The sequence below is a fragment of the Patiria miniata genome, unplaced genomic scaffold (assembly GCF_015706575.1).
Source record: "Patiria miniata isolate m_02_andy unplaced genomic scaffold, ASM1570657v1 HiC_scaffold_19, whole genome shotgun sequence".
Taxonomy (NCBI): domain Eukaryota; kingdom Metazoa; phylum Echinodermata; class Asteroidea; order Valvatida; family Asterinidae; genus Patiria; species Patiria miniata.
The window spans coordinates 6,777,054-6,804,041 of record NW_024037057.1 but is presented as its reverse complement, the minus strand read 5'-3'; the positions used below and the strand labels follow the sequence as shown (position 1 = coordinate 6,804,041).

At 39.6% G+C, this 26,988-nt stretch overlaps 2 protein-coding genes across 11 annotated transcripts in view; one reads left to right on the top strand and one right to left on the bottom strand.

Annotated features, from left to right (window-relative positions):
- Positions 1–266: 266 nt before the first annotated feature.
- LOC119725558 (serine/threonine-protein phosphatase 6 regulatory ankyrin repeat subunit B-like) lies at positions 267–17,092 on the bottom strand. 2 transcript variants are annotated; one of them, XM_038197007.1, is made up of 9 exons: positions 17,057–17,092; positions 6,942–7,114; positions 6,049–6,250; positions 4,804–4,968; positions 4,085–4,266; positions 3,516–3,588; positions 2,554–2,718; positions 1,537–1,678; positions 267–1,391 (listed from the first exon to the last, which is right to left on the bottom strand). In XM_038197007.1, exons 1-9 carry the CDS (start codon positions 17,085–17,087, stop codon positions 1,256–1,258), a joined length of 1,269 nt encoding a protein of 422 aa, XP_038052935.1. In that variant the 5' UTR covers positions 17,088–17,092; the 3' UTR covers positions 267–1,255. The 2 variants fall into 2 exon arrangements, with proteins under 2 accessions (XP_038052935.1, XP_038052934.1); XM_038197006.1 differs by lacking the exon at positions 17,057–17,092 and adding an exon at positions 9,212–12,262.
- Positions 17,093–19,561: 2,469 nt separating this feature from the next.
- Positions 19,562–26,988, top strand: part of LOC119725555 (catenin delta-2-like) — a 75,447-nt gene continuing 68,020 nt past the window's right edge. For all 9 annotated transcript variants that reach the window (XM_038196995.1, XM_038196996.1, XM_038197002.1 and 6 more), the window contains exon 1: positions 19,562–19,712. The gene's annotated coding sequence lies outside the window, so the exon portion shown is untranslated. The remainder of the gene's footprint in view (positions 19,713–26,988) is intronic.

Below are 26,988 nucleotides of genomic sequence, written 5' to 3'. Positions count from 1 at the left end.
TACACTCCATTGAAAAATAGAGCGCTTTAAGGGCCCCAATTTCACCCAAATTGAACGGAACTACAAGCTCACAGTCCTGTGCACAGCTTCCACCCATATTTTTTTTACAAACCCTCCAGTTCATGGCCCACAGCATGCTCAAATACTGAAGATTTTGAGGGCATGCAAATCGTGATTTGGCCGGCGTAGGTAATTTCGGATCGATTTACTGGTCTGCAACCACAGAGGCTTCCCCTGTAAGGCCAATGAGTGAGCTTAGGCCATAATGCATGAAAAGACGTCCAGTGAATAAAGCCATGCATTCGGAATCAATTGAATAGAATTTTGTGAACTCCGGGATCAGGTTTACAAGACCTTGTTTTTTCTTCAAGTTTTTCCAGGGTTGTTTGTCAAAATGTGCATTTTAAAGTTACACTCTATATGGAGACACCACGTGTTGAATTAAAACAATAATTGAAATGAAACTGTACCCTCTCGTGAAGTGTTCCACTTTGTGGAATGACGTTTTATTTCATAAACATTATTTAGAATTTCCAATTATGTACAAAATTTACATCAAGAAATATTTACATTTAATGATAGGTCCATGTGCATGTGTAGATGTTTATAGATCAAATGAAGTAATATTCATGATTTGTGTTTTAAAAGCCTGCCACAATTGTGCTGGAGATACTCCACGGTTGTTACCCCTGATCTCTGGGACAATAAATCATAACTAAGACCATCTTTGGCCCAAAATGGTTACTTTTAAAACGTCTTGCCCAAGCTAGGACACACGCACCATGCCACAAACCCTGCACGTTTGACTCTAACACACCAATCAACTTTGCTCTTGAAGTGGAGAGAAACATCATGGTAAAGTGTCTTGCCCCAGGACACACGCACCACAAACCCTGCATGTTGGACTCCAACCCACAATGAAAAGCATCACCAACAAAATATCAAGTTTGACACAACAAACCAGGGGCCAATTTCAAACACACCAATCAACTCTGCTCTTGAGGTGGAGAGAAACATCACGGTAAAGTGCCTTGCCCAAGGACCAACGCACCACAAACCCTGCATGTTGGACTCCAACCCACAATGAAAAGAACCACTTGCACAACTTTGAGTTTGACACAACGCACCACGAGCCAATTTCAAACATGCCAACTTTGATCTTGAGCTGGAGCGACACATCACGGTAAAGTGCCTTGCCCAAGAACACACCCACCAATATCTTTTAGCTAAGCGGCTCCGTGAAATTGAACCTCTACTATTCATGTTCTCCCCGTCCAAAGTATTTGGCAGCCAGATCCCTCTTTGGAAGGACCTCCGTAGATGATGACGACCCCTGTGAACCCGTGAACTTTGACCTGACGACCTTTGGTTTTTGTACTTCTTGAGCTTTCCTAAAACGAAAAGAGAAAAATGCAAAGAGATAATCGGCCTGAAAATAAGGTAAGCAACATTCATTTACTCTTATAATACATGAACACTTTTTTAAAAGACTCTACTGGAATTTTCACGCAAATTATAAAATTTTCCGCAACTTACGGTTTTCTGGGCAGTGGTGAGCTGAACATGCCTCCTTTCTTCTCCTTGATGGCTTTCTGTACTTTTGAGGGTTGGTGGCTCCGTTCCCATTCCACAAGCTCGTAATTATCGGCGCAGTGGACGCACCTGACCTCGTTGTTACCTGTAGTATCCAGACAAAACAAGCTCGTCAGTTGGTGCATGGAGCGTTTTATAGCATGTGGAACACCCACTTTGTGTGCAGTACAGTGCTAGCCCCAATGCGAAATGAGTGACCTCGTGACCCAATTTTCCACGACTGCAATAAATTGGTAGCTAGTCAGTGGAGACCTGAAGCACGTTTTGTTGCAAGGGCCCAAGGGACAAGATGATTGATGGCCAAAAGAGGCATGTGCTGACATGTGTTACTAACCAACCGACCAATCAATGGAAAGACATGATGATTTCTTGAGCTTTTTTCCACCGTTAAAAATGTCACGTTCAAATGTGAAATAAAAATAACCCAAAAATAAAATTTGGAAACTTGATTCAGTTGGCCCTTCCAGGCTCCGTAAACAAGTACCCCCTCAACGGTAAGAAAGGGAGATTTGGGGGCGACCACTGGGACAGACATTCGAATGCATTTTTGAAGATGCGTGATGCTCATGCGAAGAGTGTATAGTGCACAATCAAAATAAACTAAGACGTACGCACTTTGTGCTATACACGTGTGAATTGACACACAGTCGCACTTTACATAACTCTCGAGGACAAGGCATTGTCTTTCCCGTTGTCCCTGTAATATAACACTCTCCCATAGGCTAAGCACACAAACTCATGTTCGAGGACCGTTTTAACAAAAAATGAATCTCGAGGACAACTCAGAATCTGTTGTTCTCCCTTTTGTCTGTCTGTCTGCTCCCGACAGAGCACATAGAGGGTAGGCTGACAGGCACAGTGGTAGTTATCCCTGCCATATCGAAGTCATGGTTCCGTCGATAGAGGGAAAAATACCGTAATTGCCTGCTGGATTGTCTCTATATACACATTTGAACAGACCTGCTCTGCTCATGAGCTGGGGGTGCCCTGATCGTCTCGCGCAATCCATGGGCGTGTCCTGCCTGTCGTTGAGGGCGTCCAGCGGTCCGTTGTGCTGCAGGCAGCAGTTGAAGCACTTGGCGTGGCCGCCTGTCGCGGCGAGATGGGCCGGCGTGTTGCCTTGGTCTGCGAAAACGAAATCATTGCCAAAAAAGGCGTATTAATTTACATATTTAAATATTCATTTTTTAACCGTAGTCCATCCGACTTCTAGTCACTTCAATATCTGTCAGAGAAAAAGTTGAGTTCATCTCAAGTCAAATCAGAAATCATCACAAAAAAGTTCCTAGTAACCGTGGTAACAGTGGAAAAACAATTCTGAAGGAATAGTTTGAATAGCTTGTGACTTGACTTGCAAATGAATGATGGCTTAGCGCGGATACTAAGCTTGAAAAGCATGTTTCTAAATGCAAGAAAAGTGCTTACTGACTTTAGCTCTTGTATCCTCCAACTCACTCAATTCGGAACCTTGTCTAACACTAAGTTTGCCTAAGCAAGTTTCTCAAACTCATGAAAGATGCTTACTGACTTGAGCTCTTGTATCCTCCAACTCACTTCATTCAGAACCTTGTTTTGAAACTAAGTTTGCCTAAGCAAGTTTGTCAAACTCATGAAAGATGCTTACTGTCTTTAGCCCTTATACCCTCCAACTCACTTAATTCGGAACCTTGTCTAACACTAAGTTTGCCTAAGCAAGATCAAACTCATGAAATATGCTTACTATCTGTATCCCTTGTATCCTCCATCTCAGTCAATTTGGAACCTTGTCTAACACTAAGTTTGCCTAAACAAGTTCTGTAAACTCATGAAAGATGCTTACTGTCTTTAGCCCTTGTACCCTCCAACTCACTCAATTTGGAACCTTGTCTAATAAACACTAAGTTTGAATAAGCAAGTTTTCTTAAATCGTGAAAGATGCTTACTGTCTTTGGCCGAAGCATCAGCTCCTTTCTCGAACAGCCAGTGCAGACATGTCATCGCGCCATACAGAGCAGCCTACACACACAAAAACCCCAGAAATCTTTACTTTTTAGAACTTCCAAAATTTGTGATACTAAAATTGCAAAACTAAAAGCCAAAGCATACATTTAAAAAAAACATACGACGATTCGAATAGGCAAAGCAGCTTGAATCAATCGCAGTAACCAACTCTGCCCTCACAGGTACCCATTTACTCTCAGGTGGAGGGAGTCAATTAGTGTAAAGTGTCTTGCCCAAGGGCACAAGCACCATAACCCCAACGCTGGAACCAAATTCACAGCCTGCAGAATTGCCCACAGATCTCCAGTTTGATACTACAGACCATGAGGCACGGCACTCCACAAATGAATACATAAATAATGTAAAGTGTCTTGCCAAAGGGCACAAACACAACCCCAGGCTGGACTCGAACCCACAACCTGCAGAACTACCCACAGATCTTGAGTTCAATGCTTCCGACCAAGAGGCCAAGGCACTCTACAAATAAAAAACAAAATAAACAAATGAATACCATGTGAGCGAGCGTTCTTCCCGATCCGTCCTTGGCTCCTAGGTCCGTGCCGTGCTTGACCAGGAACCTCACGCAGTCTAGGTGATCCTTCTTGGCCGCAAAGTGGGCCGGGATGCAGCCGGCGTTGTCCGTGGCTAGCGTGTCGCAGTTGCCCTGGACGAAGAGGATTAGGCTTTCTAGACCTGACGGGGGAAATAGAGAGCAGTTTGTCATTGACTCATGATTGAATTGGGATTGACTCGTGATTGAATTGGGATTGACTAGTGATTGACTTATGATTGATTTGTGGCTGACTTGTGATCGATTTGTGATTGACTTATGATTGATCTGTGAGTGACTTGTGATTGACTTGGGATTAAATTGTGATTGACTTGTGATTAACTTGTGATTGGCTTATGATTGACTTGTGATTGGCTTATGATTGACTTGTGATTGATCTGAGATTGACTTGTGAATGACTTGTGACTGCCTTGTGATTGATTTGTGAGTGACTTGTGATTGGCTTGGGATTAACTTGTGATTGCCTTGTGATTGACTTGTGATTGGCTTATGATTGACCTGTGATTGATCTGAGATTGACTTGTGATTGACCTGTGACTGACTTGTGATTGATTTGTGATTGACTCAATTACAACTAAAGGTCTAAAAGTTCCCTTCAAAACAGAGGAATGTCCACTGGACAGACAGACAAAAACATAGACAGACAGACAGAGCCTCACCCCCATGGATAGCTGCATAGTGAGCCGGTCTCCGCCCTAGCCGGTCCGATGTCTCAATGTCCACGCCCCGACTGAGTAGGTAGCTCAGGATCCGTGGGTGGTTCCTCTCAGCGGCCAGGTGGGCGGGGCTCTTCAGATTCTTGTCCTCCAATGACGTATCGGCGCCTATTTGAATACATTTGAATAAATGAATAGATCTTATTTTAACCACCTCATATCCTACTAAAAGCACTGGGGCTCTCAAAAATGGTCACAATGCACATATCAGCACCTATTTTAATACATTTGAATAAATGAATATATCCTATTCTAACCACCTTATATCCTACTAAAAGCACTGGGGCTCTCGAAAATGGTCACACTGCACATATCAGCACCTATTTGAATACATTTGAATAAATGAATACTTCTTATTCTAACCACCTCATATCCTACTAAAAGCACTGGGGCTCTCGAAAATGGTCACAATGCACATATCAGCACCTATTTGAATACATTTGAATAAATGAATATATCTTATTCTAACCACCTCATATCCTACTTAAGTATGCGGTTGCCCCTCCCACTGGGGATCTCGAAAATGGTCAGAATACACATCTACTGTTCGTGCAAATATTTTGTTCTGTCCTGACCACAGTACAACTTCTTTAAAGGTCGACTATATCTTTTGTCATTTGTGCATTTTTTTTCGTTTGAAGCAACAAAAGTGACCCAAATCTAAAGAAGGGTGGTTCACAACTAAACGTGATGAAGTTTCAGCTCTGTGAATGCTGTGTATTCCGAGAAAAACAACATTTTAGGATTGCTGTTTCAAATCAAAAGTCGCCGAGTCATGTTTTGAATTGCGCCCGAAATCAGCATCCGGGACACTTTCTCATTCAGCCAATTGCAGCTATGTGATATCGCACTCTGAACGGACAAAATATAGCAACTGCGCGTGTGCATGCATCTTGTCAATGCTTTGTGCACACCCATTCATGGCTTCGCCGAATTAAAAAAAAAACTACTAACGGAAATCTCCAAAAATGCGTCTTTTAGAAGAATCTTTGGAAATGACCCTCTTTTATTGTTTTCTTCAAAATGACAGCATGCCAGAAAGAATAATTTCACAGGGAGTTTAGTGCCATTACTATCTTTAAGCCAAGTATGCTTTTGAACAATAATTATGTTTTTTCACTTTTTGGATAGCTGCAAATGACATGTTCTACCATGAAATAACTGAGATTTATTAACCAAAAATGATACCTTTCTCTGACAGGACTTGTAAGCAATCCAATTCTCCCTGGAAGCCCGCTGCGTGACACGCGCTCTGACCTTCCGAGTCCACCGCGTCGATGTCCTCGACTCGATCTAGGAGTAGCTGTAAGACCTTCGGGTGGCCGCCGATGCAGGCCTCGTGCAGGAGAGTCCGGTTCTTGACGGTTCTGATGCCAGCGTCGGCACCGGCCTATCATGAATTGGAGAATAGTACAAACTGAGCAGTTTTAACGACAGACTCTGGGTCCAAATTTCATAGCTCTCTCCGAACCGTGGAATTCTGGCGGGGGAAGGGGTGGGTGTGATTCCCCACTCTGAAGAAAAGGTACAAACTAAAACGGCTCTTGTTGGATTAGTACATTAGTCAATTTGTGGAAGTGTGGCCTAGTGGTTAGGGTATGTGACTCATAATCAGAGGGTCAGGGGTTCAAATCCAGCTGCTGGCCGTATGTTGTGTCCTTGGGCAAGCCACTTCACCCCCACTTGCCTCTCTCAAGCCAGGAGTATAAAATGGGTACTGGAATTAGCTGGCGAGTAACCTGCGATGGACCGGCATCCCATCCAGGGGGAATAGAAATATTCTCAGTCGTTTCATGCCAAAGAAACCGGAGGTAAACGAATCCAGCTGCTGGTCACATGTTGTGTCCTTGGGCAAGCCACTTTACCCCACTTTGCCTCTCTCTACCCAGGAGTAAAAATGGGTACCGGCATTAGCTGGGGAGTAACCTGCAATGGACAGGCATCCCATCCAGGGTGGATATAAATATTCTTAGTTGTTTCATGCCACTGACACCGGAGAAAACCACCGACCTGATGAGCCACATTGGCTCATGACAGACTCTTCTTTTAATACTTGTACACTCTTGAAAAAAAATACTTACCTCTAATAACTCTTTGACGACGTCCACCTGCCCGTACTGACAGGCCCGCAGTAGCGCCGTCCTATAGTCACCGCCATGGCCGAAGTTCATGTCCGCCGAGCTCTCTTTCAGGACACGGCGAACGGCGGTCGTGTCACCCTTTTCAGCTGCCTCCATCAGCTCATGGGTAGAATCTTGGGAAGGAAAAAAAAAGTATTTGACACTTAAATTGTCAAATGTCACAGGTCTCAAAACCTGCCACCCTGCAGATCTGAACATGCTCACTAACTTTTTTTGTTTTTCTAAATAATGTTTCCCTTATGACTATTTTTTGCCACGAAGCTAAATCTTACAAACTACTTTTCTAAAATAACGCAAATTTAAGGGGATTATTTAATGGTTCAACTATGAAATTGAATACAGCAGGCTCCAAAACACATCCTACGGTGCTCATAAAAGTGCTCACAATTTGTTGCCAATGATGTTTCATTCAAATTTGTCCAAATAAATTTAACGTTCCCCACATTTTTTTTCTGGCAATGTTTACCACAACATCAGGGGTTATCTTATTACATGTACTTCTTGGTTAAATTGTCAAATTTCACAGACACAAAAACTTCTCTTTGACTGCTCAGTTGTGCTGGTTACTGGTGTTTTTTTTTATCTCAAGAACAAAAATCCCCCAGGACATATCATAAATATTCGTTGTTTTTGCCATTTTCCCCCTGACATTTCTGAATTTCAACACAATTCTCCACATCAAAGCTTTTGGTTCAGGACTACAAGTACATGCAAGTTCAGGGGTAATCAACTTTGAAACAGCTTATCAGCCAAAAGTTTAACACACACAAAAAAAACATCAAATTGAAAGATACTGGTATGAAATCAAGCTTTAATTTGAAGTGTGTCTATGAACGCCTTGGAGATTTTTTTTATTTGAAGTGAGCATATTTTATCTTTGGTGTCTATGTCAATTCATTATGCATAGACTGCAACCATCGGATGAACAGACACAGGAAAAAGTTAAATATTACTTTATTAACCAAAAATAATCCACTATCGGAATTTCCAGCAGATATTGAACGCCTTGGAGATTTTTAAAATTTGAAGTGAGCATATTTTATCTTTGGTGTCTATGTCAATTCATTATGCATAGACTGCAACCATCGGATGAACAGACACAGGAAAAAGTTAAATATTACTTTATTAACCAAAAATAATCCACTATCGGAATTTCCAGCAGATATTGAACGCCTTGGAGATTTTTAAAATTTGAAGTGAGCATATTTTATCTTTGGTGTCTATGTCCATTCATTATGCATAGACTGCAACCATCGGATACTGTACAGACACAGGAAAAAGTTAAATATTACTTTATTAACCAAAAATAATCTACTATCGGAATTTTCCAGCAGATACAAAGTCTTTCCCAGCCGCGGTGGCCAGCCCAGCCCAGCCCAGCCCAGCCAACAAACTCCTTCAAAACCCTGGTGATGTTCATTGTGTTGGACGATAAAGAACTATAGGTGTTGCTAACATGGAAAGTAAACATGGGTAAGCTGTGGAAAACATTCTTTTGTGATCAAGTCAACTGTTAACTGCTGAATGAATTGTCAATCAGCGTTGTCTGGGTTGCTCAAAACAACCCTGGCTGTTTTGTGGCTTCTTTTTGTTATTTTGGTCGTTGAAAACTTGAAAGTTTCCCAACTACAGTGGAACAGTGTTTAACACATTTGTGTGCTTGGTCAGAACATTAATGTACAGCCTGTCTCAAAAAAAATGGTACAATCAGAAAAAAAATTGGTTAAATATGAAATTTCAAAATAAGTCATTCTTACTTGGCATAATATTAAAGAACAAAGACTGGGCTTTCCAATAGTGTTTGTTTGATCTTATTTGCTTTTGTCAATTCAGAGATATAATCAATTTAGTGCGATACACCAAAATCGATTTTGTGCCACTTTTATGCATGGGCAGAGTTGTTTCGAGTACTGTGCCATGCTGTCTTGTAGCTCACAAAAGATTGCAACTTGGCAAAAGAAACAAACTCGATTTTTGTGTTCCGCAGTAAACTGGAGTTATCTCTGGATTGACAAAAGCAAATGAGATGAAACAAAAAGTATTGGAAAGCCTGGTCTTTTTTCTTTAATGTGATGCTCAAAACGACTTACTTATGTTGAGATTTAATATTGAAAAATTGTTTTTGATTATACCATTTTTTTTTAGACAGGCTGTAAAGGGGTAAACTCTTGAAAAAAAATCACAACTTAAAACTAACAGGTATGCAGTACCTGTAACAGACACACAAACAGCCAAACTCATATCGCTGGCCGATCTCCTTCCAGTGGGGATATACCCTCCCTTTGCATTCCTTCTCCCATTTCCTCCCTCTGGTTTTGTATTTGCGGCTTGAGCCTCCTCCTGAGCCTCCTCGGTTACGAAAGTGCGTCCGCCGTTGGCGACGCAAGTCCGATTCCGTAACGCCGCCACGCGGAAGTCCTCCGAATCGTCTGCCCGGTGATGATAGAGGGCGATCTTCTCACTGAGCGTCATCGTGTTCTCCCGCAGAAAGATTTTCGAACGTGGCGCGTTCTGACGGGGACCGGCACTTTTGGCCGGTTCCCTTGTTGCCATGGTACCTTGTGGCAGCCAAGTAGTTTTATCAGTTTTTGTTTTTCTAACGCAGAAATCTTACAATATCTCGGCCAAGCACAGTCGATTTTCAGCTTTCATAGAACATTTGCAGAGCAAACTTCAAGTGCACATTTCAAACAATATGGTCAACATTAAGAAAATAACCAAAGTCCGACCATGATTCAATCCAAAGTCTGGAAAATCCATCTGATGACAGATTACAATTTCACTTTTTCAAAGTTTGCAGAAAAGGGATGAGGAATTTCACAAAAGCTGTTGATCTCACAAGAAAATTCTTGAAAGAAAGATGCAGTACATGAGGACAACTGGTGGTGGGCCAAAGAAGATGCAGACTTTTCTTCACTGAGTAACACAGGCTAGAATCCAAGCAGTTTGGTTATAATGATGGCAATGACGATGACGCTTAAGAGTACAGCCAGCTCATTGCTATCGACTCCAATTCCCACGTTCACGGCTTCATATCCGGGCCCACAGAGACGTTACAAATTAATAACAGCCAGTAAGACAGGCTTGAAACCAAGCAGTTTGGTTATAATGATGGCAACGACGATGACGCTTCAAAGTACAGCCAGCTCACTGCTATCAACTCCAATTCCCACGTTCACAGCTTCACATCCAGGCCCGGAGTCCTCACAATTTAATGACGGCAATCAATTTAACGCAAAAAAAACCTGCCTTTTCAAACAACGCTTCCCTTTTAGTGAAAGCCTTTATCACTGCTCTCAACTCCAAATTCATGCATTCCTGAATTCACAAAGCTTCTCAATCGAGGCGGAAACACTGTGCCATGGCGACGTGCGAAGCTTTCATGACTTGACAACTGTCGATTCATGCATAAACGGCTCTTCAAACATCCCTTTCTTTTCAGTGACAATACCACCTGGCTTTTCAGCTGCCTTTCTGCCTTCTATGCCACAACTGTTCCCTTACAAATGCACTGATTGAGCTAGCGTTCATTGCCAAAAACACTCCTTTTTGAAACAGCCCTGCGAATTTTTCCCAAGCGTTAGTGATCAGCATCAATGATGAAATCCATGCCATGCTCTGTTTGCTTTGAGATTATTCTTAAACCATTTTTGATTAATCCGTTTATATTCATACCATGGTGATAATCTGGTAAGCCAATCTCAGCACTGTTTGCTTAGAACAAACTCGTACTCCAATAAGCAGGATTTGTCAACAAAATCAGCAGTCCAAAAATTTGTTCCGAACTTGCTGAAGAAACCTCAGAAAGTCTCCAAAACACACTTCAAAACCACTGCCAGATTCTGAGATGAATGGATATTTCAGAGCTGTACAAAAACATCGCCAAATGAATCCTGCGAAAAAAGCTACCTTCAGCACTCTGCTTTTTGCCAACTTCTCTGCATCAAAAGTTCCAGTGTATGTGTCCAAACAATTCACTTAGACAACTGATGTTTCCCAGAGTCCTAGCTCAATTTCTTCAACTCCACACGACTTTCTTAAAGACAGCAGTGGTGATCTCCTTCAGTGATTTAAACATGTCCAACAAATCTCTGATCCCCACTCGCCGAGAAAGAAAGCTCCTTTACTGAAAAAACGGGAAGAGACTCCTCAGCTGCGTCTCTCAAAAGAACATCTCCAGTCTCAGGTGATTTGCGTAACTACAACAGCCACCTCCGTGACCGTCATTAGCATCAGCTTGTAGTTTCCAAGGACAGGACTTTTTAATCCCATTCTCCGCAGGGTGCTGGAACCGTAATCCTCAGATTTTGGGCAAATTTAAATCAGCTGCACTCGTTCCCCAATGTTTTTCTCACAATCTCAGATGCACCGGTGCCTCTGTGTACATACAATACATGGATTATTTGTTTGCATATTAAATTCTGATGGTTCTTAAAACCATTTTTTGTTTCAAGTTGAGCTGATACAACTCTTGCAATCTGAAGACGCCATTTTGTACATGTACTTATCAAGCAGGACTCAAACCACACCTGTACTTTTGGCAAATATAAATGCCAGCTCATTTCAACATTGTTCCTTCTTTGTTCAAACACACACTTCAAGAAATGCTTGAAGCCTCAAGAGGGATTTCTTCTCTTTATGACGACAACGGAAGTTTACGCAGCAAGCCTTGTTAAGTACCACGGTAAGGGTTTAGGACCTGCTGAAGTATCCTCTAAACACACGTGTCCATCCAACTGTTTGTCTTGTTACTAATGCAGCATGCTTTCAGCACAACTGGGACCATGGGCTTTAATGTCAGGTGTACTTGTATATCAGAAAAACTTCTCTCTAATCTCGGCCCGAGGCAATCTTGGCAAGTCGGCGATAATTCCTCGGAACGGGATTCGCGGAAACATCCCTTGTTGCCATAGGAGAGCAATACACCAACATGTGACTTTGCACTAAAACTCGAAAATAACTTCACAATACATCCATCGCTGGTCGTTGCACGTGCATGTAAGGTTTCCCTGCTGAACTCCTCAACAAGTTTTACACATATTTGACCAACTTCTTCAAAGTAAAACTCCACTTGGGAACTTTCAGTGTTACCATAGCAACAGGGATTCCAAGCCATCCCATTTGTAGAGCTCGGAAGTATCACTGATATTTCTCAGCAAAAACCATGAGAAAATTTCCCAAACGTTTGGAATCACACAGTGCGGCTTTTGTCAGTGGCTCTACTCAGTGGTATAGAACCGTGCACAATGCCTGTGGCTAACCAAACCAAGCGAGAACTCGCCAAAAGAAATACCACTTCGCAAACTTAGACTTGTCCAAGTGCCTTCACACCTCTTGTGCAAGCAGATACGTGAAACAATGCTATCTTGATAAATGCCTGCCATCAAACCGCAATTAACCCACATCATAAGTGGCTGTCAAAATTTTTTATCACTTTTTGAGGGGTGGTTGGCACACTAACTGATAAACGAAATTGAAGGAATTTAGGAATTTGTTTGGGGGCACGAGGACAATCGCTGGGTTGACCTGCGCAAGTTTAATCTACCCTACCATAAAACACTATTGTTAAAAGTGTCAATAGCTACAATAAAATGAGGGGTGTTCAGGGTATGGGTCACATGGAATGGGCTTTTGAGGCAGGTTGCCTAGCAACAAGAGATCCTTGATCACTCCATAGACTTGTGTCAGTCAGTTACTGAATAATTTGTTCATGCAGACAAGTATGCATACTGTTGGGAAATGGTTCAAAGTACTTAGAAACACTTAACCATGAAAATAAAAGTTCAACAAAATTTTAAAATTAAAAAACTGCACAAATGAAAAAAATTATACAAATGGGCAATTCTTTGGTAACGGAATTACGGAATTTTGTCACTTTGTCAAGGATTATTCTTTCCCAAGAAAATACGTTCTATGCTAGGCAACTAATCTAAACATGGAAAGGGAGCCAAGTCCCAATAGAATTGATTGACCGCTAAAAAAAAAAAAATCCCACAAGATTACCCTTTAAGGGGCGGAGCTTAATATCGGTAACGGAATTACGGACGGAGGACAAGCATATTTGAGTTCTTGCATAAATTAATAAAACTCTCTGAAGTTTTGAAATTTTAAAATTGGACACTACCTGTTATTTATAGAGTTCAGGGGTGTTGTTAACTACAATGCAGAACAAAGTTGAAAAAATAATCACTCTTTTCATAATTTGCATTTTAATCACGGTAACGGAATTACGCCTGGGCGGTAACGGAATTACGCCATAGGTTTACATGTAATAGGTAAATGCAATACTTTTACATTGAATTCAACATAAACTCATCACAATACAAATTTTAGAAGTTTATAAAATGCCACAAGGGGAAAGCTAAGTGAAAATTAGCAGATCAAAATGTAAATGTAGGCCTAAACATGTCTGGGCTTCATTTTTTAGGTCAAAGGTCAAGGTCAAATGAAAGCAATATGTATATGTATATATTTTTTTACCGAAAATCTAAGTTTACTATGAATAATTGTATTATCGTATTTCACTAGTTTATCGTGAAAAATACAATAAACTTCACTGGTTGGCATCTCTGAGCAAGGGAAGATGTTAAGTTATGCCAAGTAGAAGTACAAGTACAGTCTGGTACTCAATATACTTGTTGTGAAATATATTTTCTGTGGGTACCAGACAACGGCTTTGGCAACACATATTTAAAGGGAATGTACATCATTGGCTTTTGCTGTAATTTTAAGAAATGAACTATTTGAGGGGTTAGTATAATAGATTAAATATTGTTACACTGACATGTTTGAAGTTTTGCGTTCAAAAATGCTGGAAAAACCAAGAAAAACAAAACTGTTCAAGTAGTCTGGTTCCCTGACTCCACTAAAGGTAAAATGGATCAATTTATAGATGCCGGAAAATTGGAGGATAAGGGAACCAGACTAGCTGGCCTGCACCCGTTCGTGAACATGTAACAAATAGCAAACAAAATTTGGACTGGAAAGAATGTAAAGTTGGAGCAGTAGTTGAAAAATAGTTAGGTTTTTCCAACGGTGGTCGGCCGACCACCGTTGGAAATGTATACAAAAATATCATTTTCTTGAAAATTACTTCACACCAGGTGCCATAATTTTACAGGATGCTTTAGACTGTCATTTACCAACATCTTAGTAAGGTATTTTGTAAAAACTTGGTAGTTTTATTTTCTGATGTTTGAAAATGTTGTATATTCCCTTTAAGCATCCAAACAACTATTAGCATTTTTTAAATAGTAAAAAGAAAACGTAAAAGTAAAAAATATCAATGGAACACCTGATTGTTTTTAATTATATAATAGCAAATTAAAGAGGGAAATGATTTAACAAGTAATTTATTATTTAAAGTTATTGTCAAAGGTTACAAGCAAATCTCCTATTTAATAATATGTCATGTACATAATCTGGAGGAAATGTGCATACTTTGTGCATGCGTAATTCCGTTACCGTAATTCCGTTACCGTTTCGTAATTCCGTTACCACTTGGAAAAATGCCAAGAAATTACTATTTTGAAGTTTTTATTTTTCATTTATGTTTATAGTAGGGTCTTTTCTCAACATACATGATTTGAAGAAAAAAAACAATAAAATTTGTGAAATGAGTAACTTTTGCCATTTTTTCGGTAACGGAATTACGTGCTAATTTTGACATTTTTAAATGAAGGCCTACACTATATATATATATTTATTTATATTTTTAGAATTTTTTTTAATCACCCCGAGTAATGTTAGTAACTTGTAACATCATAAAATAAATCAAATCTTTTCCCTATAATTCAGAAAGTAATACATACACTAAATTTTATTTTTTTACCAAATCTGAACGTTTTTAATCATAAATTGCAAAAATCACCGTTTCTACCAGAAATATGTAATTTTTTTCAATTTCGTTTTTTGAACTGAATTCCCCATTTAATTGAGGTCTCGAAAAAGTACAAAAAAGGTTTAATATGTAAATATTTATTTTTGACATTTTTTGCTCTCCCATGGAGAATTGCCCAAATATAAATCTGCTGCCAAATTACTGTTTTTCACTTTCATTTCCACTCAATTTTTATTGACCATAATATTTTGGTAACTTGTTTTTGAAAGTTTTCAGAAACTATTTCTAAAGGTCTTCAATTTGTCTATGTCTTTTTATTTCTTTGCGTAATAATAATGTGTGTATTTGTAAAGGGCACGTATCCACCAGTATTTGTGCTCAAGGCACTTCATCATTATTACCCTGCTCATTGGGCCAATGAAACATTCCAAAGACAATCTCAGATCCCTGGGAGTATACAGCTCCATGCTGCCGTTTTGGCTATTGGGTGGAGGTGGGGGTGTGGGTAGGAGTAGGGGTGGGGGTAGGGGTGGGGGTAGGAATAGGGCTAGGGGTGGGGGTGTGGGTGTAGGTGGAGGTATGGGTGGGGGTGGGGTGTGGGTGGGGGGGTGGGGTGGGGTGGTGATGAGGACGGGGGAATGAGGGTGGGGTCGGAGGTGGGGATGGGGTGGCGGTATGGAGGTGGTATGGGGTGGGGTGGGTCGAGGTTCAGGGTTGGGATGAGGGTGGGGTGGGGTGGGGTGGGGTGGGATGGGGTACAGGGTAGGGTGGGGTGGGGTTGGATGTTGACAATTGGTTGAGACCCCCATTGCACTGAAGTCTGAAAAATTCTACATAGTTAGCATGCAGGTTAAGCCACGGCCAATACATGTACAGTCATAAACGTTACATTCCTTTGATGCTTGAGTTTCAATATTCATGGGTGCAGCCATGAGGGAAACAGCTGTTAATTGTCATGCTAAAGAAAAATATTTGAAGTAAAGATTTCCATTAAAAATAAATCTACATATTTATTTTCTGTTGAGCAACACATTTTAGGTTTGTTTGTCAACAAATTTATAATCAAAATACAATGACCAAAGTTTCAATATTTGAATAAAGTTTTTTGAAAATACCAGCCTAGTAATAGCTAAGGTAGACACAGTTGCAAAACCAACCAAAAGTAGGCCTACACAAAGAAATCAAACAGGACCAGATTAAATACTTGTTTATATTTACAGGGACAAATCAAGTTATGAAAGTCTAGGATTTGCATTTAATCCTTATCATTATGTTTTCTTAAAAAACAAAAACAACTGGTCAGTTTTGTGTGAAATGATAAACATTTATAAGTTTCATTTGCATAAACCTTTTTAATATTCACAATGCATCCTGGGATTGGATAACAAACAAACAAACCAGGCAATTTGTGCACAAACCTATGGGGCCGAGTACCAGTTACAACTTTCACTTGATTCCTCCTCATATAAGGAGGATATAATATCAAGAATTGAGTTAATATGTTGAGCGCAATATGAGTCCCCCGCGCAGTTTAAACTTGCGCGGGGGACTCAAAATTGCGCTCGACAGTTCTACTGGGCCTGAGACTGTGTAAATTTAAAGTTTATTTCTCATTTTTATTTCTAAAGAAAGTTTACAAAGTGAATTTTATTTACAATTTAATTATATTTCTTACATTTTTTTTTTCATCCCATGATGCAGTGCCAATGTCATGAATGTCAAAAGGTTTACTACAAGCAATGCGGCGACCAATCGCCAATGCAACAAATGTAATGACATTCAAATTCACGATTGACACAGTGAGACACCAACTTGACCAAGTGAGGTGGGGCCTGGGGGGGGGGGGGAGGGGTGGTGCCTGCAACTGCATTCTTGATTTTTGTCATTATGAAATTGTTCTCCCATAATGTTGATGAACAGGATGATTGATGAATGTATTGATCATGATACTTAATATTTAATTAACTGAATCATGCAGAGTCTGAGTCTGATTAACGTTCAATACTGAATGATCGAAGATCACTGATCGTGATGAATGCTGTTGAAGTAGCCTACCAGAAACAAACCATTTAAAATTGACTTCCGAAGAGTGATTGATTCATTTTGGGCATGACTTAAGAGCTACGATAGTTATATGATTCATATAGTGGGAAATCGGGCATTTTTTTAATTTCAGGGTTGAAGATATTTTGCTTTTTCTAGGTTCTCCTCCTACCTTTTTCATCAAGTTGTTTACCAGGCGCCATCTTGTTGCTAATATGACTTGTCAAACAACAGAGGGCGCTATATAAATTTAACGGTCAACGCGCGCGCGCACTAAGTTTGGCAAACTTACCCGGCACATTTGAATAGAAATTACATTGCACATTACTTAACTCCAATTGAAACTATTGGTCTTTCTTTGGTTCAGTTTCTTTTGTGTTACGAATCTACACAATATTAGCCCCATCCGTACCCTACGGGCATCCCACCCTACCAGGGGCGGCGGAACCAGGGGGGGGGGGGGGGGCAACAAAAGTGCCCCTTTCACGGTTATAGATGTGCCCCTCGAGATGAAATTGAAAACAAAACTGCCCCTCAAGCGCACACATATGAAAGCATATGATCGCGCTACAAATAAAATTGTCTCCTCCTATCTTGTAATGCAAAACTGCCCTTCAAAAACACAAGTATATCCCTTTCGCATACAAGATTGTACACCTTCTCGAGATATAAAACTACCCCTCAAAAGCACAAATATACGAAAGACGGATAGTGCCACTCAATAAGTCTGAATATATTTTTTTGTACGTGTGAAAATATTTTGTTTTTTGTACAGCGGCCGCCACTTATTATGCGGCCGCCACATAAGAAGTGGCGGCTGCTGCTGTACAACAAAAATATGTTCACACGTACAAAAAAATATATTCAGGCTTATTGAGTGGCACTATCCGTCTACTGTACAAATACCCCTCTTGCAATAATACAATAATTGTGCCCCTCTCGAGATGGAAACTAGTGCTCCTCTCGCGATAACTTCTCGAGATGGAAAAATGCCCCTCGAAATGTCCCGCTTGCAACATTAAAATTGTGCGTCCTCTCAAGATGGAAAACTGGGCCCTAAAAATAATAGTTCCCTTTTAACGCAAATAAAATGGTCACTGAACTGGCCAACAAAGCAATACAGTGCCCCTCTCGCGATAGAAAGATCTCTCTACATGATAACAAGGTGGAAGCAACACAAAGAGCAAGATGGGCAACGTATTTGTTCCTGATCCTCGTCATACTGTATAGTTTATAAGCTAAATGAACGGCCTCCACTTTCACACCGCGAAGGTCTCCCCTTTTTCTGAGCAAGTGCCCCTTTTTAGTGTTCCCGGTCCCCCAGTTTAAATAGCACGTCCGCCGCCCATCACCAGTTCGCGCCCGGACCTCGGCCACGGCATGCAATATAGAAAACAATATACAAATAATGAATGTTTTTGAGTGCAATAGTAAGAATAATTTCATGAGGTGACAGATGAAATGTTCCATTCCACGAGGCGAAGCCGAGTGGAATGGAACATTTCATCTGTCACCGAATGAAATTATTCTTTCCATTGCACGAACGTGAAACATTCATTATTTGTTTTATATAACACCTGAATAAATCCTTGTCATCTGATTGGTTGACTTTTATTAGCCAATTAAAAACTGTTTAAAAGTTTGACAAGCTCATCATATTTATATTAATGCAAACTGTTCAACAGGTTGAGAACAATCATATTCAATTTATCTCCGTTTAAACAGCGCCACCACCAGCAGCAGTGACACAGTGCAATGGAAGTTCTATTCACAGTGCGTTGGTACGAATAATTCAATGACATGTGATCAACGATCCACCAATCAGATGACGGATTTATTCAGGTGTTGTATAATAGTCGATAACAGTTTTGAACATCACATCTGAACAATAATGGCCAGTCTTTAAGGCGCTTTTTTTTTTACAAGACGGTGCCGTTGATGTCCCCTACATACCTAAGCGCGGTCGGCGCGGTTGGCTATCATGGCGCACTTTGATGTTTCGCCTCTAGTGCCTTCAGCATAGAGCAAAAGTTTTACCTCAAATTTCACAGTGAGTGAAATTTCACCAAGCTTTAAATATTCCCGTCCACAAATCTCAAAGTTAATTAATTTTTGCGTGATTTTCCGATATTATTTTGAAGTAGTGCACAATGAACCCGGTAAATATTACGCGCCCAAAACTAAGAAACTAATTTTCTGACAAACTCGTAGTTCGGTATGTGAGTGGCGGTAATAATGGTTTATCAGAATTTGTCAACTTGAAAGAACTTCTTAAATGTTAACCTGGGATTTTCCGAGATTTGTTCATGTGCACCACGGAACACTCAGCCGATTTGCCTGTGCCCAATTTCCGGGGGACGTACGCCACCGTTTTTGAATTTCGGACTATTTCATGACACTGAAGTTGTTCACAAAGGTTCAATATCAAGCATTATTAAGGTAAAAGTACCAGTTTTTGACTGAATGAATTTAAAGTTTGTCAACAAAGAGGTTCGGCAACATTGCATGAGGAAAGTCGGGGGAAACGTCAAAGTGCGCCACATTAGGAGACTCCACTAATTTTGTCTATAAAATGTTGCAAAAAATAGCCAATGATCTCCATTAAAATGAAAAAGACCATTCCTTTGACAGCGCGCCCTCTATTGTTCATCAACAGGTCCAGAGGGGGATCGTTGCAAGCATGGAAGAGCCAGGCGGGGTCGATTGATTGACACAGTACAATCGCGTTCGTTAATTTTTTCGTTCAATTCAACACACGTACACACATCAGTTGGATTTAAATCGGAACGCCAACTGCCCAACTTTACCCAGGATTTTCCATCATTTTGGTGAGTGTCTTTTCAAAATTTATTCAGTAGCAGATGAGGAAGGGCATATCCTGATATCTCCTTAAGTAGCGATGTCTTAGTTGTTTTTTTAAGTGTCGAAAACGTAACATTTGTAAAGGTTGCAGTGGTACGATTTTGTGTCGTGTGTCGACAATCGTATAGTTCTACAGCAAAGCTAACGGCCATTTTCCGCCGTGGAAACAGTTTTTGCGCCCCATTAATTTCCCACGATTTTTGCTCGGTTAACCCCAGATATTTGAATATTCTGCCTTGAGGGGGATTCGTCAACGGAATATCCTTCCAGAATCTGTCCATTTCAGTTTCTGTTAGATTAAATTGAAGGCAACAAAGTTGTGTAAAATTGTTATTTTTATTTGGATATTTCATGTAAATCCACACAACACACAAGTTAACTTCATGCACTGACTTGGTACTGCAATTTAACGAAATCATTTGATTTTTCTTAATGTCAAGATGGATGTTACTTAAAACAAGGGTGTTATTTTATACAATTGTTACACTAAACAAGAAAGTCCTTTACTATGTTTTATGTTGTTTTGACTCCACACAGTTCAGTTGATTTTAAACTGATTTAAATGGATTTTGACATCAGGTGGTTTTCGAATGGTTGGGGGTTGTACTCATTCATTGCATTGTTGTGTAATGAGTCAAACTCTTTCAATGCGTGATGTCACAGCAGTGCCAGGGGAGTGTTGATTTTTTTTGATTTTTTTTTACTGCGGGCAAGGTTAATCATTGCCTACATGATTTGTAAAGACTGATGAAAATAAAATCTTTCCTAATTTGGATAAATTCTTTAGACTACAATTGTGACAGTTTTCACAGTCAGACAGTGCAACTTTTTTTCCAATGTTATTTTTGTTCTGTGGAAATATTCAATATGAAAAAGTGTATAATTCTTTATCCTTCTTTCAAAATTGTGTTTGTTGAAAGTTGTTCCCGGGAATATTTCCAGGAATAAATACAAAATTAAAATTTTTTTTACTTTACAATTTACCACAAGATTTTCTTTTGAAGTAAATGAAATTACAAGCCACTGCCTTTCAAACAGCCTTTCAAATTTACTGTGGCCTGTGGTGGAATGCTGTGGTTAGTAGGTCATGTAGGTAAACGCTAGTTTTTTTTATTCTTTAAATATGTATCAATACATGTTTGTCAAGATATTTATATCAGTTTCACATGTGGCATTTATTTCAATTTCATATTTTTTTCAATGTCAATTATCAGATGATACATGTATACAAACTGTACATACATCATGTACCCAGAGATGTTTCATAAATTATTTTTAGGCGTTTAAAAATAATGTGTTTGTCTATAATATGCAAATTTCTCTATTTGTAGTTTTGTGTCAGTCAGTTTCCCGTCCTGGTTTCACTCTACAGTTGTGATAAATTGTATCTGACACTTGGCAGGAAGTCGTTGGGCAATTCAGGAAATCTGTGGTTTGTTTATCCCAGGAAACTCCCCAGGAGAGACAGAAAGTGGAAAAAAATTAAAGCAAAAAAAAAAGGAAATATTTTCTAATCCGAACATTTGCCAAAATATTTGAGGCATCAATACTGTGATGTTGGAAGAATTTGGAAGAAAAGACTGAAGCTGGGAAATAATTTACCTTCTTTCTCATTTAAGAAAGAAAAACAAACAGGAATTTCAGAACGTTTTTTTCTGCGATGAAAATTAACAGTGACCGATTTATTACACGTGGGGCAGTATTTAAATTCCATGTGGTAAAACCTGATATTCCAGTTTTTTCAAATCATGAAAGGAGCTTTTTATTGTTGTAAATCTAAAATGTGATCGTAGAAATTAACAGAAAGAATATTGCAACCTGATGCCATTTTTTCTTCATGACATGTATCATCTCAATAAAGGTCATTCATTGCAACAATGTTGAACAGACGTGCATCTGGGACTGAGAAACATTGCCAATTTTGTTAGGAAATACTTTAAAAATGTTCTCGACTCACCATAGACTTTGTACACAACCGCTGTCAAAGTGGCGTCTGGATATCACATTCTTTCCAAATTAACAACGGGGCCTCCAACAACCGTACATGTATTGTACATGTACAGTAGTTTAAATGGAAATAAATGTGTTTCTTTTCCGGCTCGAGTTAGTATTTTTAGTACTTCCAGTTCCAAAACTTACAATATTCAAAAACTTTCCAAACCTGACTTTGTGGGCATTTTGGAGAAGGGGAGAATTTAAAACACAAAGCTTGTTTTGAATTTGTGATACTATTTCATCTTATTTATAGGTTAGGCCCCAAAAAATTACTTCTGCTTCCGGTTTCCCTACCTACCCGGTACCCTATTCTGACAGCCCCTACCCTAATTTTCTCATGGGAAAAATGAGAAAAAAAACACCCCAAACCATCAATGTCTACATTTTACCCTTGAGTTGACTACACGCTGACGCCTCCATATGATCATACACAATTTTTTTTTTTTGCCTTAATGTAGTTTCTATACTCAATTACATACTTTTAACCACTCACTAGCTTTTGTTTATTTGAGTTTCCATACAAAATATACATCAAACCAGGAACCAGGGCATTTTTAAAATGAACTGTGGATTTGCCTCAAATTATTGCAACCTGCCAAGGTGAATCACCACCTAAATAGTTGCCAGATTTGTATGATCTGATTCTTACACGTCTAATGAGCCGTCCAGATCAGGAAATTAGAGGCCAAAAAAATAATCATAAAGTGACCTTAAAAGTGATTACGCTTTGGGATATTCCATTTCAAATCGTCAACATATGGCCAAGTCAAGCGTGATATATGTGCAAATGGATGCGTAGCGAAGGTTTCTTTCTTGTGCGTTTTTTCACCACAATGATGTCACGCTTTGTCATTCTACGCTTCATTTGACGCGCAAGGCCAGACAACAATGGAGAATGAAAGGACGGTAAGGTTTTAGATTTAAACATGCGTACGACGTCCACATTTTACTCTTGAAAAATCTGTGTTAAATAGGGACCTACCGTAGGCAATTTTTTTTTTTAAATGCGAGATAGTGTAGTTGTTTCGTCTCACGTGGAAACTGAATTCTAAATAAGACACAAAAACGTACACACGTATGGATACACGCACCATTAGCTAACTGTAACCCTCCCCAATCCTCCAAAGTCCGCTGGGCAGTTTTGGAGGATTGAGGATGAATGCGACAAATTTTGGAGGATCGTGGAGGATTGAGGGCACATACATGTATGGACGTTCAGTGTCGGTTGATTTTGGAGGATTGAGGATGAATGGTGTTTGAGAAACACAAGGATTTTGAAGGATTGAGGATGAGTGGTGTTTGAGAAACACAAGGATTTTGAAGGATTGAGGATGAGTGGTGTTTGAGAAACATGAGGATTTTGGAGGATTGAGGATGAATGGTGTTTGAAGAAGAGGAGGTTTTTGGAGGATTGAGGATGAATGGTGTTTGAGAAACACAAGGATTTTGAAGGATTGAGGATGAGTGGTGTTTGAGAAACACAAGGATTTTGAAGGATTGAGGATGAGTGGTGTTTGAGAAACACAAGGATTTCGAAGGATTGAGGATGAGTGGTGTTTGAGAAACATGAGGATTTTGGAGGATTGAGGATGAATAGTGTTTTAAGAAGAGGATTTGGGAGGATTGAGGATGAATGGCGTTTGAAGAAGAGGAGGTTTTTGGAGGATTGAGGATGAATGGTGTTTGAGAAACACAAGGATTTTGAAGGATTGAGGATGAATGGTGTTTGAGAAACATTCAGGATTTTGGAGGATTGAGGATGAATGGTGTTTGAAGAAGAGGAGGATTTTGGAGGATTGAGGCTGAATGCACTTTGAGAGGCTGGGCCGTTGGAGGATTGTGTAGGATTGCGGAAATGGGTATCCTTTATTTGAACATTGTTCAACATTTTGGAGGATTTTGGAGGATTGAGGGTGGTTTCTAGCAAAACGGGCCTGCAGAGGGTGTTGGGGCATAGTTTAACATCACCTGCTTGGCAGCTTGGAAGGGTACTAGGGTGTGTTGCTAAAATTGAAGCGTCTCGCACAGCACACAAACACTGATGTTTGTGAAAGCGTCTGCGCGTGTAGTGTAAGGCACAGCCTAACTCGAACTGGGTTGAATATTAAAATACTATGTCAATATTGACCCAGCATACATATATTTCAGTCAACATTAATTATTAACAGTAATGAGATAGCATGGTGTCTGCCCAGCGATGTTTGTGTGCAACAAAAAGTACAAGTTAAGGCCAACACTTTTTATGATGGTATTGACTAACATGATGTAATTTTTCAAGCTGATTTGTACATACAAATGTACCGGTAGGCCTACCGGTATACATACATGTATCAAAAGGCTAGTTGTTGTTTTTCTAATGTGTTAAGTGTGCAGATTTTTTTTATTATTTTGCTGTTTTTAAATTTTATTCCCTTGAAAAATACTGTACACATGTGTGTAATAACAAATTAAAATTATTTTAGAAAAAAATAGAAAAAAACCCAATGAAATTTAAAAAAAATAATGAAATCTGTTTTTATAGGGCTGTTTATAATGTTGGCATTAATTACAAAATCCAATGCTGATCTGGAGCAGGGTAGGAGCAGGGTTGGATTTTACCTGAGTAGAGGTACATAGAGCACCGGACCCGTGTCGAAGCCGTGTTGGAAACTTGCTGGTGTGAAAAGGGTTTCTGAAGTCCAAAATCTGTGTGTTCGGCTAGTTTGAAAGGCCCTTAGGACTACATGGGAAAGATTTCCATATAAGAAGTTCACTAATTTTCCTCTGTATTGACTAACAAGCTCCCAGATAGCAATTTCATGTCATCAAAGTCAATTTGAGCAGTGAGAAAATACAAGCATTTTCTTAGAAAACACTTAGAATTTTTCAGTCCAATCTCATAGGGTTTGTACACAGGGTGTTGAGTGAACTTCGCATATGGAAATCTTTCCACTACATGTACTACCAAAATGTTGAGTTGGGCCAGGTGAAATAAGCACGCAGAGTACATGTATGTGTACCGGTACATGTACTGTACCGGTACATGTACATACATACACATCTCCTTTATTCACATTTTTTCCAATACCGTGAGAATTTCTTCTTGCAAATTGTCCATTTATTTTCCCATCGCCATCCAGAATTTGCTCACTTTGTAGATGGGCAGTCCCTGTAACACTCACACGGTAATCCAGTCCATGTATTTCAATTACATCAACCCACACTGTCCACAGAGCTGCCATAGCCCCAACCCGCAGTCAAAATAACCCTCACTCAATGAAATAACACACTAACAAATTTTCCCTGAAATAAACCCAACAAAAGAACGGCTGCAAATATAACCTTGTCCATTCAATTGCCCAGTGTTGTGGCTTTACCCTGCGGGGAATTTAACCTTGGAATAACAATAACAGCAACTCATGAAATTTCAGCCAAACCCTTTATTTTCATTAGTGTCAGAAGATTGGTATTGGAAATGTGGTGGGAGATTTGGTGGTGGACGACCATACTGTTGAAGGGAATGTACATGTACATGATCGGCTTTTGCTGTAATTTTCAGAAATGAATTATATGGGGGGGTTAGTATAATAGATCAAATATTGTTACACTGACATGTTTGAAGGTTTGTGTTCGAAAATGCTGGAAAAACCGAGAAAAACAAAAATGTTCAAGTAGTCTGGTTCCCTGACTCCACTAATTAAAGATGAAACGGATCAAAAATGCCGGAAAATTCTAAGGGTAAGGGAACCAGTCTAGCTGGCCTGCAACCCGTTCTTGAACATGGAACCAATAGCAAACAAAATTTGGACTGGGAAAAAAATGGTAAATTTGGAGCAGAAGTTAAAAAATAGTTAGGTTTTTCCAATGGTGGTCGGCCGACCACCGTTGGAAATGTATACAAAAGTACCATTTTTCTTGAATATGACTTCACACCAGATACATGTACCATAATTTTACAGGATGCTTTAGACTGTCATTAACCAACATCCTAGTAAGGTATTTCGTAACAACTTGGTAGTTTTATTTTTCGATGTTTGCAAATGTTGTATTATCCCTTTAAAGGGAACCCTATGTGTACTTGTGTGGAATAATGGTTACACATTGTAACTTTCATGGACACTGTATAGTGTAATACCAGTAAAAATACCACGGGCAATAAAAACCATTTGGGGGAAAAAAGGCTATAATCGGAAAAAAACCCATCTGTTCATTAAAGTGAATTAGTAGAACTGCTTTCATTTCGTTGGTTTAAAATTAAACACTTTTAAATATTGGATAATTTATTCGTGGGCTTGGAAAAGCTTTGAGGAAATTTATACTTGTTTTTTTTTTTTAAAATATGGTCAACTGTCATTAATACAAACTCTGTTTAATGCTGGTTACATTCAACATACATTGGTCCCAACTTGAATTTATGCGCACAATAAATGCATAATGACACTCACTCTTATTGGTAGTCGGGGAGTAGATGATATGAAGCTATCAAAAAAGCAGCTGTCCAAATTATTGTTAAAAAGCTTACTTGGTATTGATAGAAATGGCACTAAACTCCCTGAGAAATTGTTCCTTCTGGTACACTGTCATTTTGAAGAAAACAATAAAAGAAGGTCATTTCCAAAGATGCGCCAAGTGATCTTGCTTTTTGGAAAATTCCGTTAGTAGTTGGTTTGTAATTGGGCAAATCCGTGAATGGGTGCGGGTAAGCGTTGTCACAACGCGCACGCGCGCAAGGTTGCTATTATTCGTCAGTTCCGTGCGCGCCATCACGTACAAGCATCAATCGGCTGAATGAGAACGTTTCCCAGATGCTGATTTTGAGCCAATTCAGAACACGACTCTGAACACGACATTTTGAATTGAAACATTGTTCTACATTCACAGCGCTAAAAGTTCATCAGGTTTAGTTGTTAAGCACCCTTCTTTAGATTTTGAGCAGTTTTGTTGCTTCAATTCAAACAAAACAAATGCGCAAATGATCACAACTGATCTGCCCTACTTTTTAAAACGAGAGTTGACTGTACTAGCCTTGTGTTTTTAAACGTATTTCTCCCTGAATTTTCAAGCCAGGCTTTTAACATTTCCAATTATGAAACCATTTCAGGCAGATATTTACACAGTTACTCATTCCACGAAGTACGGAGTCCCCCCAGCTTGTTATCTTTTACATGTACTTCCTGCCAATGGAACATGAAGTAAAAAAAGCAATTATGCAAATAACCACAAGGCAGCTTTTTGATTCTTTGGTACAATGTACATAACAGAATGAAA